Raw genomic sequence first — 19,595 nt, 5'->3', positions numbered from 1 at the left:
ATGTTCAACCATATCCTGCACATTAAAACTAAAAGGAGATGCCATTTTCACCCGTAAGAAAGACAACATTCTAGATAAAATACACTCTGTTAACAAAACGGTGAAGAAGATGTCAGTCTCACACACTGAAAAAAGGTCAACGCCTACAGAGGACCATCGAGCACTATCTGGCAATCCCAATTCTGAGAATTTATCCCCAGGTATGCCTGCCTGAACATGAAATGGCCTATGTACAAATTTATTCATTGCATCACCATTGTTCTGTTGTTTTCAAGAGCCAAAAATCAGAAACAACCCAAGGAGTCCAACAATACAGATTAAATAAGATTTGAAATAGATTAAATAAGCTAGGCTCTGTTCCCACTACAGAACACTGCACAGCTGTTACGAAAGGTGTGAGGAAGTTCTCTATGAACTAATAAGGAAAGAATCTCTAGAACACACTGTGAAATCCTTTTTAAAATAATTTGTTAAAGATGCTACCTTTGTATAAAAAGACACATATATTCATATTTGCTCACATGTGCATGAAGAAACACTAGAAAGACAGAAAAAATTAAAAGTGCTTGCCTACAGAGAGTAAGGGAAACAGAGTGGATGACACATGAGTGAGAGCATGGCTTCCCAAGGCAGACCTTTCCATATCATTTTGATGTAGGAACTATCTGATCATATTACCTATTCAAAAATCAATTACAACAAAATTGGAAGACTTACAATTTTCAATTTCAAAACCTACTACACAAAGCTATAGTAATCAAAACATTGTAAGCACTGGCATAAGAACAGGCATACATAACGATGAAACAGAACTGAAAGTTCATAAATAAACCCATACATATATAGTCAACAAGAGTACAAAGACCATTCAATGGGGAAGAATAGTCTTTTCAACAAATGATGATGGAAAGGCTGGATATTCACATGCAAAAGAATGAGGTTAGATCCTTACCTCACACCATACACAAAAATTAACTCAAAATGGATCAAAGACCTACCTGTATGGATTAAAACTGTAAAACTCTGAGAAGAAACCATAAGGTTATCCTTCATGACAATGGACTTTGGTAATGGTTTCTTAGATATAAAACCAAAAACACAAAAGAAAAAAAAAATAAAACTGGACTTCATCAAAATTAAAAACTGTTAGGGGTGGGGGATGGGTGAGATAGGTGAAGGGGATTAGGAGATACAAACTGTCAGTTATAAAATGAATAAGTCACAGGGATATAAAGTAAAGCACAGGGGCTACAGTGTATAATACTGTTATAACTTTGTACGCTGACAGATGGTAACAACACATATCAAGGTGAGCATTTTTAGTGTATATAAATGTCAAATCACTATGTTGCACACCTGAAACTAATATAATATTGTATGTCAACTACACTTCAATAAAAAAAAATATGTTAGGGGTGCCTGGCAGCTCAGTTAGTGGAGATGAGACTCTTGATCTCCAGGTCATGATTTCAAGCCCCACATTGAGCCAAAAAAAGGGAGGGAGGGAGGAAGGGAAGGAGGAAAGGAAGGAAGGAAGGAAGGAAGGAAGAAAGGAAGGAAGGAAGGAAGGAAGAAAGGAAGGAAGGAAGTGAAGGAAGGAAGGAAGGAAGTGAAGGAAGGAAGGAAGGAAGGAAGGAAGGAAGGAAGGAAGGAAGGAAGGAAGAAAAAAAGAATTTTTAAACTTTTGTCCATCAAAGGACACTATCAAGAAAGTGAAAGGACAACCCACAGAATGGGAGAAAATATTTGCAAATCATATAACTAATAAGGGTCTGGTATCTGGAATTTATAAATTACTTACAATTCAGTAAAAAAAAAAAAAAAAGACAAACAATTCAATCTTAATTGTGAGCCCCAACTCGAGGTTTGAACTCACAACCCTGAGATCAAGACCTGAGCTGAGATCAACAGCTGGGTGCTTAACTGAGCCACCCACGCATACCTCAAACAATTCAATCTTAAAATGAGTGAAGATGGGATGCTTTGGTGGCTCAGTCGGTTAAGTGTCTGCCTTTGGCTCAAGTCATGACCCCAGGGTCCTGGGATTGAGTCCCACATTGGGCTCTTTGCTCAGCAGGGAGCCTGCTTCTCCTTCTGCCTGCAGCTCCCCCGGCTTGTGCACTCTCTCTCTGTCTCTTTGACAAATAAATAAATAAAATCTTTTTTAAAAAATTAAAAATAAAAATGAGTGAAGAATTTGAATAACCATTTCTCCAAAGAAGATATACAAATGGCCAACAAGCACATGAAAAGATGCTCAATATCCTTAGCCATTAGAAAAATGCAAATTAAAACCATCATGCTGTACCACTTCACACCCAGTAGGATGGCTATAATCAAAAACTAAATAAAAATAAAAAAGGAAATAATAAGTATTGGCAAGGATGCAGAGAAATCAGAACCCTCATTGGTGGGAATGTAAAAAGTCACTGTGGAAAAGAATTTGGTGGTGCCTCAATAAGTTAAACAGAATGATCATATGATCCAGCAATTCCACTCCTGAGTATATAACCAAAAGAACTGAAAACAGGTGCTCAAACAAAAACTTGTCCACACATGTGTATAGCAGCCCTATTCACAACAGCTAAAAGGTTGGGAACAAGCCAAGTGTCCATCAATGAATGCATGGATAAACAAAATGTGATATATTCATGCAGTGGAATATTCCTCATATAATGGAATGAAGTACTGATAATATGCTACAATGTATGTATGTATGTATGTATGTATGTATGTATGTATGCACAATGCATGTTCAAAAGATGAACCCTGAATACATTATGCTAAGTCAAAGAAGCCAGACACAAAAGGCTGCATATTGATTGTATGGTTCCATTTACATGAAATATCCAGATGAGGCAAATCCATAGAGACCAAAAGCAGATTCCTGGTTGCCAGGGCTGGGGGTGGGGGAGAATGGGAAGTGTCTGCTTAATGCGCATAGGGTTTCTTTACGGGGTAATGAAAATGTTTTGAAACTAGACAGTGGTGATGGTTACACAACACTGTGAGTACATGATCACTTAACTCTACACTTTAAAATGGTTTATTTTATGTTACATGTATTTTACCACAATAAAAAAGAAGTTAATTTTATAAAGAATAAATACTGAGAATAAAAATTTAGTGACTGACTTAAAACTCAAATGACAGGCTAAACTCCAGACTGGGGCACCTGGGTGGCTCAGTCGTTAAGCGTCTGCCTTCGGCTCAGGTCATGATCCCAGGGTCCTGGGATAGAGTCCCACATCGGGCTCCCTGCTCGGCGGCAAGCCTGCTCTCCCTCTCCCACTCCTGCTGCTTGTGTTCCCTCTCTTGCTATCTGTTTCTCTGTCAAATAAATAAATAAAATCTTTAAAAAAAAAGAACTTTCCTTATAAAAAATAAATAAATAAATAAATAAACAAACAAACAAACTCCATACTGGACATGGTCAAAGAAAAAATTAGTAAACTGGAGGATCCCCTCAGGGCACAGCAAAGGAAGAGAAAGCAATTGAGACACGGTACCATGTATGCTATCATTTAATACACCCTTTGTTTGAAGAAAATATAGAGAGCCAATGAATTTATCAACATTTCTGGATTTGTGGACCCCAAAACAATATGGTTTTAAATTTGTCCTATTTCTGCTGAGAGATTCAGACTCTTCCTTTCATCCTGGGTTATTTCATGTCCTCAGATTACGACAATAGTGAGTTTCTTTACACCTATGCCTATATCTTCTTTTTTAAAAATGGCCTTTATGTCTTCAAACTGAGCTGCAATAACAGACTCTACTGGGCAAGAAAAAGAGGCTAACCCCACAATTCACAACCAGAAGTATGGAGGGACTCAGGAAATGAGATAAAAGGGGTGAAGGAGAATAAAGACAGGGCGAGGGAGAAGGAGTCCAAGGAGGAAGCAAATGGATGGAACAGTAGAGCCACCAAAATGAGCCTGTCCTCATCTCCCTGGGTCCAGGAGCACTCATCACACAAAATAACTGAACACCTATGGTGTGATACATAAGGCAAGTGCTCTGCCATTACCACAGGATACTGAACCACCACCACATCTATGACACTGTTTATAATGTGGCCCCAGACAGGTGGGGAAAGGAGGCTGCTGTTCACCTTGGAAAATCAACTAAGCAAATCAAGGAATCATGAAAAGCTAGGATCGAAAAACAAAAATGGATTGAGGAGGCTGGCTGGCTCAGTCGGTGGGGCATGCGACTCTTGATTTGGGAGATGTAGGTTCGAGCCCCACCTTAGGTGCAGAGATTACTTAAAAATAAAATCTTTTAAAAGAAACAAAAACAAAAATGGATATAGTTTGCCATTTGGGCAAAAGGGAGGTAAACTAGTCACAGAGATGACACAGTATAAGTCTAAGACCTAAAAGAGGCAGAAATAAATAGAGGAAGCTGGTAAGCAAATCACTGAAGAGAATGAATGAAAAGGAAGGAGTGACAGAAAACTTGGTGCGCCTGGGTGGCTCAGCCGTTAAGAGTCTGCCTTCAGCTCAGATCATGATCCCAGCATCCTAGGATCCATCAAGCCCCCCATCGGGCTCCAGCTCAGCGGGGAGCCTGCTTCTTCTCCCTCTCCAGCTCCTCCAAGCTTCCGTTCCCTCTCTCATTCTCTCTCCCTCTGTCAAATAAATAAACAAAATTTAAAAGACAACTAACTAATCTGGCCAACATCAGTCACACATCTGCATCAGATTTCACGAGAGCCATCGGCCTGTACCACAGTCCACCAGCCTTGCCATTCATTAACACTGAAGATGTGATCTCACATTGTGATTTCCTAAATTTACATTAATAATAATGCCTCTGGCATCCAAGTCCTTGCCGAAGCATATAAAAGGCTTCCACTGAAAGCTCACTCAGGCTTCTAACATGCTTTATTGTAGTAAAAAGAGTAGGAAATTAAACAAATCCATAAAAATTAAACACTAACCACGAAGCAAACACTAGATGTGGGCATCCGCCTCCTGGTGCCTTCTCTTTGTGAACGAACCTGTAGGAGCGACTGACGTAATGGCCATATCACGGAGTGAACAGAGCTGAGGCAGTCAGAGAGCTGCTACTCTCCTGAGATGTCTTTCCATGCTGGTCTAGCTCTTTGCCACCCACGAGAGATCAGACCCCACAGAGAATACACAGGTAGCTCTTTTTAATACCATGGCAGCTTCTGATTTGCTCAACAAAGCCAACAGGTGATTGCTTACCTGGGCCCATTAAAAATGGCTCAGTATTGGAACAAGAAGCTTGTGAGCAGAGAGCTCTCTTTCAACTACTCTGTTTTGGTATAACATTTATTTTTTTTCCTAACTATAGAAGCAATGCATGTTTAATACTCAACTTTGACAGCATGTAATGCCTCCCAGTGAACACTACTTTGAGTGCTCTTTCTGAAGGATGAAGATTCCCAAAGGGCTGCCGAGGGCCACATCTGGACCCAGTTTCCTGGGCCCACTCAGTCACTCTGGGTGTCCAATAAAGCACCCTTAACCTCTGGCTCATTCAGCAGCAGAGGGCAAAAGCTGATGAATGTATGCACTGGGTTTTTCCCCCTAAATCAATTATCAGAGGAAGAGCCAGAGAACAGGAAAAACCTTTTGAAAGCACCAGAGTTATGAGCTATGCAGGATTAAAGATGGCCAAAAACTCTGACATCCCTTCCATTGCAAGGTGGGTCTACATCCGTCCCCTGGAAGCTGGGTGGGCTGTGAGATTGCTTTGTCTAATAGCATATGGCAGAAGGGATGCTGTAACCCTTTCCAGGCCTGGCCTCAAGGGGCTGGCACTCTCATTTCCTGTCTCTTGAAACGCCTGGTCTTGGAGTGCTCACTGTGGGAGAAGCCAGCCACAATGTTAGAAATCAAGCTACCCGGGCGCCTGGGTGGCTCAGTTCGTTAAGCGACTGCCTTCGGCTCAGGTCATGATCCTGGAGTCCCGGGATCGAGTCCCGCATCGGGCTCCCTGCTCAGCAGGGAGTCTGCTTCTCCCTCTGACACTGCCCCCTCTCATGCTCGCTCTATCTCATTCTCAGTAAATAAATAAATAAATAAATAATAAATAAATAAATAAATGAATGAATGAATGAATGAATGAATGAATGAAATCACGCAACCCACAGACCACCAGGATGCGAGAAGCCCAAGTGATGGGGAGAGACTCTGGAGAATAAGATGAGGTGGGAAAGATGGGGGAAGCAAGATGCACACGGGCCATCTTAGAAGTAGATCCTCCAGCCCCAGCCAACACCATATGGATCAGAGACAAGCACCCAGCTAAGCCCCGCTTAGATTCCTGACCCACAAAACTGTGAGGAAGACAGAAGGGTTATTTTTAAGCCACTGCATTTTGGGGTAGTATGTTATGCAGCAATAGTGAATAGGAGCATAAGGCAAGGTAGGCAAGTTCTTGAGAAGAGGAGATGCTCCCACAAAGCCAAAGGGTCAAGGGGCCACCTTAACTGGACCAGAGTGGGGAGGGGTGCCATGGCAGAAGCAAAGCCTGAGAGTTCCAAACAGATTACACCCAAACAGGTCAAGGGTGTTGAGAATTCTGGTCCTGCTGGTGTGGTGGGTCAGCTTGGTTTCAAGTACCAACTCAAGACCAACCAGGGCAGAACACGCCTCAAAGAGCCATTTGGGGGAATTACGCTACTTGCTCCTCCCTCCCAGATACCCAGAAAAGGGGTATCCTCATTAACTGCACACACATCTATGACAGACCCCTCTCCATCCCCACTGCCAGAAAGGCAGTTCTGCTAGGACCACCTACTCCCCTTGACCACACCCCTTTTATTAATCCCACCTCCCAGGAGCCACCAACAAAGCAAGTCAAGGACACACAAGTGGCACTTTCAGGTAGCCCTTCCAGAAAGCATTTCTCCTATCCCCCTTCCCAACAGCCCCAGACTTCCACTGTGGCTCCAGGTGGCCCCCAGGAGGTCAACTCCATATTCTACAAAACACATGACCTAAACTGAGTCACACAGTCCATCCCATATTGGTTCAAGGGTGGCCATGTGACCTAAGCTGGCCCAATCAAAGTGACCTTCAGGACTTCTGCTTGAAATGGAGAGACAAAGACTTGCTCTCCTTCTTGGGATGGTGAACTGTGAAGACTGCAACCATCATGACCATCCTGCAGAAGGCCTGCCTGAGGACAAGGCTGACATGCACGGGGGGAAAGCAGGGCTCAGAGAATCCCAGAGAACAGTCACAGTGGTGATGACAGAGGGCATCTAGCCCAAGCTGAACCTGAACTCATCATACCTCCACATGCTTCAGTCATAAAGCAGTAAGCTCTATTTCAATGAAGACAGTTGAGGTGGGTGGGGCATAAAGGGAAGAGCTGCAGGTAGTGAGGAAAAGTCTGAAAGGTGGGGCGGGTAGGGAACAGAACAGGAAATAAAGGGAACAATCTTCCCACTATTCAATCCTTAACAACAAGTTAAGAGACATAAACTAAATGTAAATTTAAAATAAAGTTCTAGTCATTAAAGAGCAAAGGAGTAAAAATAAACACTAAATCTAATTAAGTCAATAGCCAAGACATGGAAACAACCTAAGTGTCCACTGATAGATGAATACATAAAGAAGAGGTGGTATATAGACACAAGAGAATACTATTCAGGAAGAAGAAGGAGAAGGAGAAGGAGAGGGAGGGAGAGAGGAGGGGGGGGAGGAGGACGAGGAGGGAGAGGGGGAGAAGGATGAGGAGGGGGAGGAGGGCGAGGGGGGGGAGGAGGGGGGGGGGGGGGGGGAGGGGATGAGGGGGAGGAGGAGGGGGAGGAGGGGGAGGAGGAGGAGGGGGAGGAGGGGGAGGGGGAGGAGGGGGAGGGGAGAGGAGGAGGGGGAGGGGGGAGGAGGAGGGGGGGAGGAGGAGGGGAGGAGGAGGAAATCCTGCCATTTGCAAGAACATGGATGGACCTTAAGGGCTTTCAGTCAGACACAGAATGACAAATACTATACAATCTCACATACATGTAGAATCTAAAAACCCATCTTATAGATTCACAGCACAGATTGGTGGTTGCCAGAGGCAGAAGGTGGAAGGTGAGTGAAATGGGTAAAAGTGGGCAAAAGGTTCAAACCTCCAGTTGTAAGATAAATAAATTCTGGGATATAAGGTATGCCGTAGTGACCAAAGCTAACAATACTGTATCACATATTTGAAAGTTGCTAGGAGAGTAGATCTTAAAAGTTCTCATCACAAGAAAAGTAAAACTGTAACTACGTGAGGTGATGAACTAACCGAATGTAATACTGGCAATCATTTCACAATATACCCAGATATCAAATCATCATGTTGTACAACTAAAGCTAACAGGGTGTTACATGTCAATTGTATTATAAAACTAGAAAAAACATTTTCAATTTTTTTCAAAAAGGAAATTAAACTACTTCATTTAAGTCTTAAAATTGTCAAAGCAGCCCCGAGAATCCTAAAATAAAGAAAATGTATTTATTAGCAGTTGGTTTGTGTTCCATCAGCCTTTTAGCTCTCAGAGGGCTTTTCATACTGGGGCTGGAAACCAAAAACTCAAAATTAAGCAAAACATTACAAGTGTGTAAAACATGCTGTCTGCATCCTGTTCTACCAAAGACCATAAAAGAGATAAAAAGCTGAAAGAGCAAGAGAGGCACTGTTGTTTCACTGAAGTGCTTCTGAAAGGCCGAAGGATTTGGAAATAAATTGATTAAAACTCTTCGCATAAATCACGTCAATTTTTATCAAAACGATCAGATGTATGATATCCCCACATACTTAAATTGTGGCCCATTATAAAATTATAGTGTTTATAGTACATTGCTTCAGGCACTTCAGAGAATTATCTGGATAAAATACATATCATTTCAAAAAGTAAAAGGAATACAAAACACCTAATAATACACAAAACACTCCTCTTCAAGGACTCAGATGAAAGCTGTTTTGTTTTCACTTGAGCATTCTTTAACAACCACTAGTGTTCTCCCATTTAAAGTGCCTTCATTTACGCTTTTATACAGGGCTTCAGTACATTCTAAAATACGTCTGAGATTACTCAGAAATGTGATGATTCTCAAATATCAAGCACAGAAGACAATGATGACAGCATTTAATCCTCAGCTCAGCAAAGAGAAATAATTATTCAGAGGACCTGACTTAATTACTAATTTTGGGAAGAAACATGTTTGCAGCAAAGCCATGCCAAAGGATCCCAGTGGACACAGGGTGAGAAAAAATACTGGAGACGTCCATGACCAGAATTATGAATGGAGCTCTAAACTTGGATTATTTCCAGAACAGGCAAATACATTCTACTCTATCAGGACCCAAGTAGAGAGTGGGATTCGACTTAAGGCAGGGGTATCCTAATCATGGCAAAGGGACGCTTCACATGGGTAAGAGGAAAGAAATGCTGAAGAGGGATAGGAATATCACTCTTCCAAACGTAAGTGAATCTGATGAGCTGACAATCCTCAATGTGGGGCTTTGCTACAGAGCTTCAAAATGAGGCAGTAACTTCTAACCCTTCAGGTTGAAAACAGGTCCAATAAATACGGGATCAAGCTTTGTTTCTTCCAGAGAAAGTCAAAGTATAGGAGATACTACAGAGTTAACTATTAACAAGTCTTAGAGGTCTACAAAAGGGTATGATGGCAGGAAAAGAAATTGCAGCCAGGGGCACCTGGGTGGCTCAGTTGGTTAAGCGACTGCCTTCGGCTCAGGTCATGATCCTGGAGTCCCAGGATCGAGTCCCGCATCGGGCTCTCTGCTTAGTGGGGAGTCTGCTTCTCCCTCTAACCTTCCCCCCACCCATGTACTCTCTCTCTCTCTCTCATTCTCGCTCTCCCAAATAAATAAATAAACCTTTAAAAAAAAAAAAGAAATTGCAGCCAGATACTGAGACATTCTACTAAGAACAGCCTAACACTGAGATGTATTACCAAAGGAGGCTAAACATTCTAATAGCTTTGAAGAAAAAGGCAAAACATGATGGTTTTAAATGCAATCTGCCCCCTCCTCAGAAACATGAAAACAGAATATAAATGAATGTCCCCTTAAACAGACTCATAATTTCAGATTCATAATTCTCCCATAAACCAGGACCACTATTCCAAGGCATTTTCTAGACTAAACCTCCGTCAAACTAGGTTGGCATTCCCGCCAATAAGCAGTTAGGCAAAGACCTATGCCTTCACTGTCCAATATGACATCCATTAAGCACACATGGGTATTGGGTATTTGAAGCGTGCCTGGTCCAAGTTGAGATGGGCTATATGTATAAACTACACACCAAGATTTAGAAGACTTTAGCACCAAAAAAGAATGAAAATTATCTCAATCACCTTTTTATACTGATGGTGAAGTGAAATCATACTATTTTGGATATATTTGGGTTAAATAAAATATACTTTTAAAATTAATTTCACTTGTTTCTTCTTAATTTTTTTTTAATATGGCTACTAGAAATTGAAAAGGATTTGTGTCTTGCATTGTTTTCTCTGTCGGACATGATAAGCAAGCACCACTGTATCAAACACACGTCTCAGTTGCTAAACACTTCACAGGTGAACAAAAGAATGAAGATGGGTAAACAGTATCAGGGGCCTTCAGAGGACTCTTACCATGGCAGAGAAGCAGCCACTACGTTGTTTTAAGGAAATGATAAGCTCAAACAACAAACTTCCTGGAAAAGGAGATGCTGTAATTGCAGATTCTCTTTTCCCCCTTCTGGAGGTGTCCCAGAGACTCTCCTCTTGGGCGGGCTCACCCCCCTGCCTACCTTTGATGAGCTCCGGCCTGTATGTCTTCCGCAGCTGCTCCAGGAAGCTGTTGTAGAAGCTCTCTGCCTGCTCCGTGGGCATTGCCAGGTGGAAGTCAGGCTTATTGCCCTTGAGGACACACTGGAGGGTAAACTGGCTGATGCACAGCACCTCGTACTGTTTGTCCATCACACTCTTCGACCAGTGTTTCCCGCTTTCATCCTCAAACACGCGCAGGTTTAAAATCTTTCTGACCCTAAGAGAAAAACAGTGGTGAGAGCTACCTAAAGAATCATAAGCCCCCCAACACACTCCATACCACCAAAATGTCACCAGCATCCTGTCAAATAAGGACATAATATTGACGTAATATTATATGTATTACATATATATAAGGACAAAAGAAGCAAGTTAGTTGGGCCTTGGGCAAGTTATATGAGGTAGTCACAGGGCTGTTTTGGGATTCCTTTTTTTTTTTTTGGTCAGTCCCTCCAGCAGCTACCCACGGGAACTGGAGCTAAGAACAACCACTCACTACCTGCTCCTTCAAGTTAGTGGATATGTCAAGACATGGGTCCAATTCTAATTTTTTTATAGAAGAATTCAATCTTTACACTGGAATAAATGATACCCCCTTTCTACATCCTTTCTTGGAGCTACTCAAAATGAACCACCGGGCAAACACCATGGAGAAAACTCAAGGTTACTGCAAATATACAAAAAGGCCTGGCGAAAGCCTCCCTGACAACTGTGTCACATGCCTCTTGAGCCCCAGGAGGGCCTTTCTTATAAATGTGGATGATAAAGAGCAGCCACTTTGGGGAGCCTGGGTGGCTCAGTTGTTAAGCATCTGCCTTTGGCTCAGGTCATGATCCCAGGGTCCTGGGATCGAGCCCCGCATCGGGCCCCGCATTGGGCCCCGCATTGGGCTCCCTGCTCCGCAGGAAGCCTGCTTCTCCCTCTCCCACTCCCCCTGCTTGTGTTCCCTCTCTCGCTGCATCTCTCTCTGTCAAATAAATAGAAAGAGCAGCCACTTTGGCAAGGAAGAGAACCAGGGAACGTTTATTCCTTAGCGGGAATTAAGTTCCAAGTCTGATTTCAACCTAATACAAAGGGACATTTGGGTGGAATTACACCAGGTATGGGCACCAACAGGCAGAATAAACAGATCCACATACACCTGAAACAAATGTGCCATGTGGTGCTGGGGGTGGGAGGAAGGCAAACATGGGGACAGGGGAGGCGGCCTGTACTTAGAGAGCCAGTCAGGGAACAGCAATGACAAACTCCCCCATCTTAGTAAAAAGAGCACCAGCTTCCAAGTCAGCGAGCCTAGATTCTAACTTGAATTCAGGCTTTTTGCTACATACATGTTCATGATCTCAGGCAAGTAATTTAACCGTCTGAGCTCCAGATCCTATGCACACAATGAACAACTGAGCATTTTTTAAGTGCATAAATGGTGCCCAGATCATACTACTTAAATTGGAAAGAGAAATCATTCATAAGAAAAGAAGTTAAGTTTTTTAATAAGAGAATGGTTCATGGATAAAGGAGCAAATAGGGACCGAGGCCACTGGGTTCCAGCTCTGCTCCTGACTTAGTGGGTGTCACCTGACAAACAAACTACTCTTCCTTGGTCTCCTCACCTGCAACATGGAGATAACCATATTACATCAATGGGACACAGATAAAAGTAACAGGGGCTCACTTCATAGGAACAAAATACTATCAAAGTTCCCAGTGTATGTATATATATAACTTGGATAGGTAGATAGGTAGGTAGGTAGACAGAGATATAACCACTACATAGCCCATTCAAACAGCAGTGACTCAGAAATCTGCCTCTTACATGTGCTCCAGGTCCTTCTGTGTATCTTCCAGAGAAATACCCAGCAACACACAGATACCCCGTCCAATAGCACTTATTTGCTCTCCTCCAACTAGAAAGGAAACAAAAAGGAAAAAAGATTCAGAACCAAACAGGTGGCATGATGCACTTTTAAGTAACCAAAGGAATGTTTAAACATCACACATACTTCTTATACCTTCTTTTTTATCTAGAATGAATGAGTTCTTAAATGAATAACCATTAAGCCAAATTTTAGGGCCACATTTTCATCTGTGTTATCTTGGGTAAGACACCTCAAACTTTCCATGACAGAATTTGCCTACCTGTAAAAACAGAACAGTTTTCCTCTCCAGAGAATAAAGCTCAGCTGTATTAATTCTCTGAAAAGAGACACCTGTTTTTCTTGGGAATCAGCAAATATGGTAACACAAAATAGAGATAGCACAAAATAATAGACATTAATGTCAGAAAAATAAAGAAATAATTTTTCTACTTACTATGAAAAGATAAATATATTATATATAAAAACCACAGTTTAAAAGGTAAGCTTCAAGGTGCCTAAGTGGTGCAGTCAGTTGACATCCAACTTTTGGTTTCGGCTCAGGTCACGATCTCCGGGTCGTGGGATCAAACCCGGCGTCAAGCTCCAGAGCTCGAGACTCTCTCTCCCTCTTCCTCCGCTCCTCCCCCCTTCTCTAAAATACATAAATAAATCTTTTTAAATTTAAAAAAAAATAATTAAATAAATACATGTTAAGCTTCAAGTCAGCAAACTTCCATTATTTCCCAGTTTGGTACTAAACTTTGTATTCTAAACCAATGACCTCCAAAGCCCTTTCATTCATGCACCTCATCCACAAAAAAACAAATCTCTTAATAGATATTCCAAACATCTGTGTATGTATTTATAATCAAATGTACGCTTTACTAACATGAGGCGGTATCTCAGTGCTGGCACAGTTCTTAGGCCAAGATCCATCATTATTACGGTAAATCTAAATCATATTTCATAAGTCAATCAGAGAAAGACACGTATCATATGACCTCACTGATATGAGGAATTCTTAATCTCAGGAAACAAACTGAGTATTGCTGGAGTGGTGGGGGCTGGGAGGGATGGGGTGGGTGATAGACAGTGGGGAGGGTATGTGCTATGGCGAGCGCTGTGAATTGTGCAAGACTGTTGAATCACAGATCTGTACTTCTGAAACAAATAATGCAACATATGTTAAGAAAAAAGAAAAAGAAGAAGATAGCAGGAGAGGAAGAATGAAAGGGAGTAAGTCAGAGGGGGAGACGAACCATGAGAGATGATGGACTCTGAAACACAAACTGAGGGTTCTAGAGGGGAGGGGGGTTGGGGGGATGGGTTAGCCTGGTGATGGGTATTAAAGAGGGCACGTTCTGCGTGGAGCACTGGGTGTTATGCACAAACAATGAATCATGGAACACTACATCAAAAACTAATGATGTAATGTATGGTGATTAACATAACAATAAAAAATTTTTAAAAAATCTAAATCATATTTCAAATGTTAAATCTTTGTAACTTTCAAAATTTTTGGCCAACTTTTTGCCAAATCTCATTAGATTACTGATGTCTTGTTATTTTACCATCTATTAACCTAATGTTCCAATCAGGAGAAGGGTAGACTCTGCCATTTTCCTGTTTGCTTCTGCTGGATAATAGTATCTATAAATATACCTGACAAGGCATCACAGACTGGAACGTGTTGCCATATCCTGCAAGCTAAGGAAAGAAAGAGAAACCCCCCATCTTCCCCCACCTAGCTGACAAGGGACCACCTGACATGCAGACCCCAGGGGAGTATCAGCATCAACACATTCCAACCCAAATATCAGTAAAGCTTAATTTCTCTTCTTTTTATGCTAAGAAGTATTTTCTTCTGTGTTGCTTTGCTTATAATGGACTATGAGTGATTTACTGTCCTTTGAGCCAATGACTCAGAAGCTGAAACAGAAATAATCTATCCTGAAATAAGCAGTAAACAATTGGGGTGGTTCACTTGTTTGGGGTGGTTCACTTGTTTGTGGTGCTTTAGAAAAAGCTTCCGGCTTTATTTGTTCTTTAAAGAAGTCACTATTATTTTCTTATAATATCAATGTATTTTTTTAAATTTTCCCCATAGTTAATGATGTAATGTATGGTGATTAACATAACAATAAAAAATCTTCCCCATAGTATGTTTTAAAAGCTTAAATATAATGGTTATTGAGTTATAACCACTATTAAATTAATGCATAAGCATTATAGAAAATTTGGAAAATATAAGAAACAGGAAGGAAGGGTGCCTGGGTGGCTCAGTTGGTTAAGTGACTGCCTTCGGCTCAGGTCATGATCCTGGAGTCCCAGGATCGAGTCCCACATCGGGCTCCCTGCTCAGCAGGGAGTCTGCTTCTCCCTCTGACCCTCTTCCCTCTCGTGCTCTCTATCTCTCATTCTCTCTCTCTCAAATAAATAAATAAAATCTTTAAAAAAAAAAAAAAAAGAAACAGGAAGGAGAAAAAGAACACCCAAAGATAAGCACTTTAATATTTCAATGATTTCCTTTTGATATTTTCTCTATCCATGGGTTTACTTCATATTTGTTTTCAACTACTGTAATAATATTGTATATAAATTTTTGTGTCCCATCTTTTCTCTTAACAGTGCCGAAGGACTTTTTCATGTTATAAGCTTTTCCTAAACATCTTTTAATAGTTACATCCCATCAAGTGGAATTGTTGCAGTCCATCCAATGGACCGACTAACCATCCCATTTGGCTGGATATATTGTTTGTTTCAAAATTCTCACTTCAATAAATAACACTGTGGGGAAAATCTTTGTATACTAGACTTTAGACTTTACATTTTAGAGCAGTTTTAAATTCACAGCAAAACTGAGCAAAGATACAGAGATTCAGGTGTCTGGGTGGCTCAGTCGGTTAAGTGTCTGACTCTTGATTTGGGCTCAGGTCATGATCTCAGGGTCATGAGATCGAGCCCTACATCAGGCTCTGCGCTGGGCATGGAGCCTGCTTGAGATTCTCTCTCTCCTTCTCCCTCTGCCCCACATCCCCTCTCAAAAATAAAAGAAAAAGGTACTATACTCACTGTCCCCATACATGCATAGCTTCCCCATTGTCAACATCCCCCACCAGAGGGGTACATTTGTTACAACTGATGAACCTGCACTGACACATTATTATCACTCAAAGTCCATAGTTGACATTAGGGTTCACTCTTGGTGGTGTACATTCTATAGGTTTGGACAAATATACAGTAACATGTATCCACCATTACAGTATCATACAGAGTAGTTTCACTGCTCTAAGAATCCTCCCTGCTCTGCCTATTCATCCCTCTAAATCTTTTCCTACAATTAGTATTCTCTTCTTAGAACAGATTCTGAAAAGTAGAATCACTATTCAAAGTGATTCAAATCACTACCTGAAGAGTTTCATGCTTCTCCCTCTTCCTCAGCCACTCTCTCATGCTCTCTCTCTCTCTCTCAAATAAATAAAATCTTTAAAAAAAAAAAGTTTTTTTTTAAAAGGGGGGGCGCCTTGGGGCACCTTGGTGGCTCAGTCATTAAGTGTCTGCCTTCGGCTCAGGTCATGATCCCAGGGTCCTGGGATCGGCTCTACGGGAAGCCTGCTTCTCCCTCTCCCACTCCCCCTGCTTGTGTTCCTGCTCTCGCTCTCTCTCTCTCTGTCAAATAAATAAATAAAATCTTTAAAAAAGGAGGGGGGCTCCTGGGTGGCTCAGTCAGTTAAGTGTTTCCCTTCAGCTCAGGTCATGGTCCCAGAGGGGCTCCTTGCTCAGTGGGGAGCCTGCTTCTCCCTCTCCGAGCTCTGCCACTCTTTCATGCTCCCTCTTTCTTTCACAAATAAATAAGTAAAATCTTTAAAAAAAATTTTTTGAAGGGTTTCAACATTTTTATAATGTATTACTGCCTTAATAAGAAACATATTATGCCCCAAAGCCTATATATAACATAGTTTGCTCTCTTATTTTGGAGTAGTTTTGTTCCCCCCGCCACTCCAGGGACAAGTAGAAGAACTAGGAGATCCAAAGCGTTCTTTTATTATAGACAAATGGATTTCCAAGGGAAAAAACTTGAGTCACTAATTTAGACAACAGATCACAGGGCTAGAAAAGACCTGAGATATTTGGTCAATTTACCATGTACACTGGCATCACCACTGACCTCTTCTTCAAGAAGAATTCACAACCTCTCAAATTAACTCATTCAAGCCCATTTTAGATCCTCTTCCCAACATTCTATGATTCTATTCAGATTTTCGCTGCTGAAGCTAAGTGATGGGACATGGGAGTTACCACACTTTGCCACATGTGTAACCAAAAGAATATGTTTGAAATGTTCCATAATAAAGCTTTTAAAATTAGATTATCACAATAACCATGCTAAGGCATCAAAATGTGCTTGACCAACCTCATTAAGTGAGCCTGCCACATAATTAGATATGACTCCTAATATTGTACTCTGTCCCAACCATAAAATCAGAAGTGACATTTTAGAACCCCCATGATAAAATGCCATTCGTGTACAGCCACGTTTCAGTGAAGCCAGTCACATTCTAAAGGAATCAGAAAATCTTTCCATTACAGTTCAACTAGAAGGCCTGGCTAACCTGAAGATCCCTCCAGCACTGAGAGAGAATTCCATTTTATTTAAAACTTCCCACAATTAACACCCTTCTCTTTTTTTAAATACCCTTACCTTTTTTAATATGCAGCTTTGTTTGTTTTTTAACCAAAAGCACCAATTTAAATAGTAAACTAAAATCACTCAAACTATTCAGCAAATCTCTCAAAATACATGTTCTCAATATTCCAGATCAGCAGAATGAAGAGTGCAAGAGAAAATTAGAACTTAAATTCCTCAAAGTTCACTCATTGTTCGTGATGACCACACAGAGCAGAATGCAAGATTTTGCTCAAAAAAGCAAAAACTCTTTTCATCTATGTATTTCCCCAGTTTTAGTTCATTTAAATATTAACTGAAAGGCCAAAAAAACCTTTGTTTTAAAAGCCAGGTAAATCCCAAAGCTATTGTGTTCCCTATTACTCCAGGACCATATCCAAAATCAGTTAACAGAACAGCTTAGACATCATTAGGTAGCATTGAAAAGTAGACTCTCAGATCTAAATATATGATTTTGCTGGGTGCGTTGTTTCTTTAGGGGATTTTGTTGCTTTGTTTTTAAATTTAGGTTTTTGTGGACACAAGAACACACATTTGGTGTAGACTGGTTAAAGAAAAGGATATCTGGAATTACCTGGACTGAGACAATACTGTAAGTCTGAAGAAAAAAACCAGAAGACTTAGAAGACAATCTTCAAAGTAGTCATTAAAAAAATTTGAACATCTTTTTATCTTGGTTTGACTTTCTAAAACGACTACCTTATATACATTAATCATCTGGATCTCTGATGTTCGAACTAGACTACAGTGATCCAGCAATGACGAATGGCTGGGTGGCTTGGTCCACAAGAAACTGGTGGCAAAGAGAAATATTTCATCCAGAATTCTTTAGATTCTGACCCCATCCCTACAGGGTTAGAGAAGTGAGAAAGAGAGGTGTCCTGGGGGGCGGGGATCATTCTGTATCTAGCCTGGGTGCTGGTCACGTGGGTGTGCACAACTGTCAGAACTCATCCATGTGAACAACTCTTCATATCTGTGCATTTTATTGGCAGTCAAGCTCCATAAAAATTGGGACATGTAGACAATGGGCAAGAATGGGAAATTTAAAACAGAACGTTGTAAGAGGGGAATCGGGGTCCTTGCTCCGGAAATGCTGCCTACGTGTTGTTTGTGCAACATTCCACAGAAGAACGGGCCATGGGGATGCTCGGAGGTTCTGCCACCCGATACTTGGGACCAAAAAAAAAAAAACAAAACGACAATAAGGCGCCTTTATCGTGAACCCAAAGCAGAACCCTGCAGCCAGGGCCGCGCGTGAGTGCGCGGGGCACGTGGACTGCTCCGCGGCCGCGGCGGCGCCCGGAGCCAACCCGGGGACTCCGGGCTGCGGGGGCAGAGCTGGCCAGGGCCCGCAGCGGCCGTAGCGGCCCTGGGGACGGCCCGGCGGAACCCTCGCGGGGGCGGCCAGTAACTGCCGGGCGCGGGGTCAGGGGTGGCTCCTCCCGGGCCCGGCCCCGGCCCCGCCCGACTGACCTGTGACGCTGGCCCGGGTGACGCGCTGCACCACGGCTTTCATGGCGGCGGCTGGGACGAGTGGGGCGGCGCCGCGCTCCTTCCGGCCTCGCGACTCTGCGGGCGGCTCGGCGGCCGGCGCCCTCTGCGGGTGACACCAGGAAGCGCGCCGAACCGCCCGGTCGGCCCCGGTTGGCGGCGACACGCCCACGTCGGCCACGCCCACCCACAGGTCGGCCCCGCCCGCGTCGGTCACGCCCACCTGGTATAGGTCCCGCCCCTTCCTCGGTCTCGCCCCAGCCACAGGTGAGCCCAGCCCCCACCAGATACAGAAACCCCTGCCCGGCCCCTGCCCCTACGCAGTTTCTGCACCGGATGTTTCTCACATCCCCGACCTGAAAGCCAATCATCCCTAAATCCCAGCTTTGTCCTGAACCCTAATCTTGTGCTCCGACTTTCACCCTTCCACCCCTCTGTCCTGACGCTCCCAAATTCCTTTTCCCTTGTTTTCCTGCTTCAGTGGCTTCTCATAAACCAGACAGAACAGAATCTGCTGCCTAAAATAGCCCTTTAACTACGGTATGTAAGTATTCTTACATACCGTAAGTCATATTCATATGACTTAGCCATGCCATGGCAGTGCAGAGATCTATGAGCCTGTAATTCTAATTCCTCTAATACTAACACTTAGCAGCTCCACTCACCCAGGGTTGTTAGGAGATTTAAATAAAACAGACTGTGTAAAAATCATTCGAAAGCTGCAAAGGACTGTACAAGTATTACCCTAACAAATTATTACCACTGATT

The 19,595-nt window shown here is 42.4% G+C and overlaps 1 protein-coding gene across 1 annotated transcript in view; it reads right to left on the bottom strand.

Annotated features, from left to right (window-relative positions):
• The window catches only part of DTD1 (D-aminoacyl-tRNA deacylase 1), a 144,107-nt gene extending 125,142 nt beyond the window's left edge, over positions 1 to 18,965 (bottom strand). Inside the window, exons 1-3 of the mRNA XM_025876930.2 lie at positions 18,810 to 18,965; positions 12,604 to 12,694; positions 10,772 to 11,007 (exon numbers count right to left, since the gene is read on the bottom strand). Of these exons, the coding sequence (XP_025732715.1) occupies positions 10,772 to 11,007; positions 12,604 to 12,694; positions 18,810 to 18,852 (370 nt within the window). The 5' untranslated portion in view covers positions 18,853 to 18,965. The remainder of the gene's footprint in view (positions 1 to 10,771; positions 11,008 to 12,603; positions 12,695 to 18,809) is intronic.
• Positions 18,966 to 19,595: the final 630 nt, after the last annotated feature.

This window comes from Callorhinus ursinus, unplaced genomic scaffold (assembly GCF_003265705.2).
Source record: "Callorhinus ursinus isolate GAN/ISIS: 27379988/994484 unplaced genomic scaffold, GSC_fseal_2.0 scaffold29, whole genome shotgun sequence".
In the NCBI taxonomy this organism is placed as follows: domain Eukaryota; kingdom Metazoa; phylum Chordata; class Mammalia; order Carnivora; family Otariidae; genus Callorhinus; species Callorhinus ursinus.
Note: the sequence above shows the minus strand (reverse complement) of the source record. Positions and strands in the feature narration are given on the sequence as shown.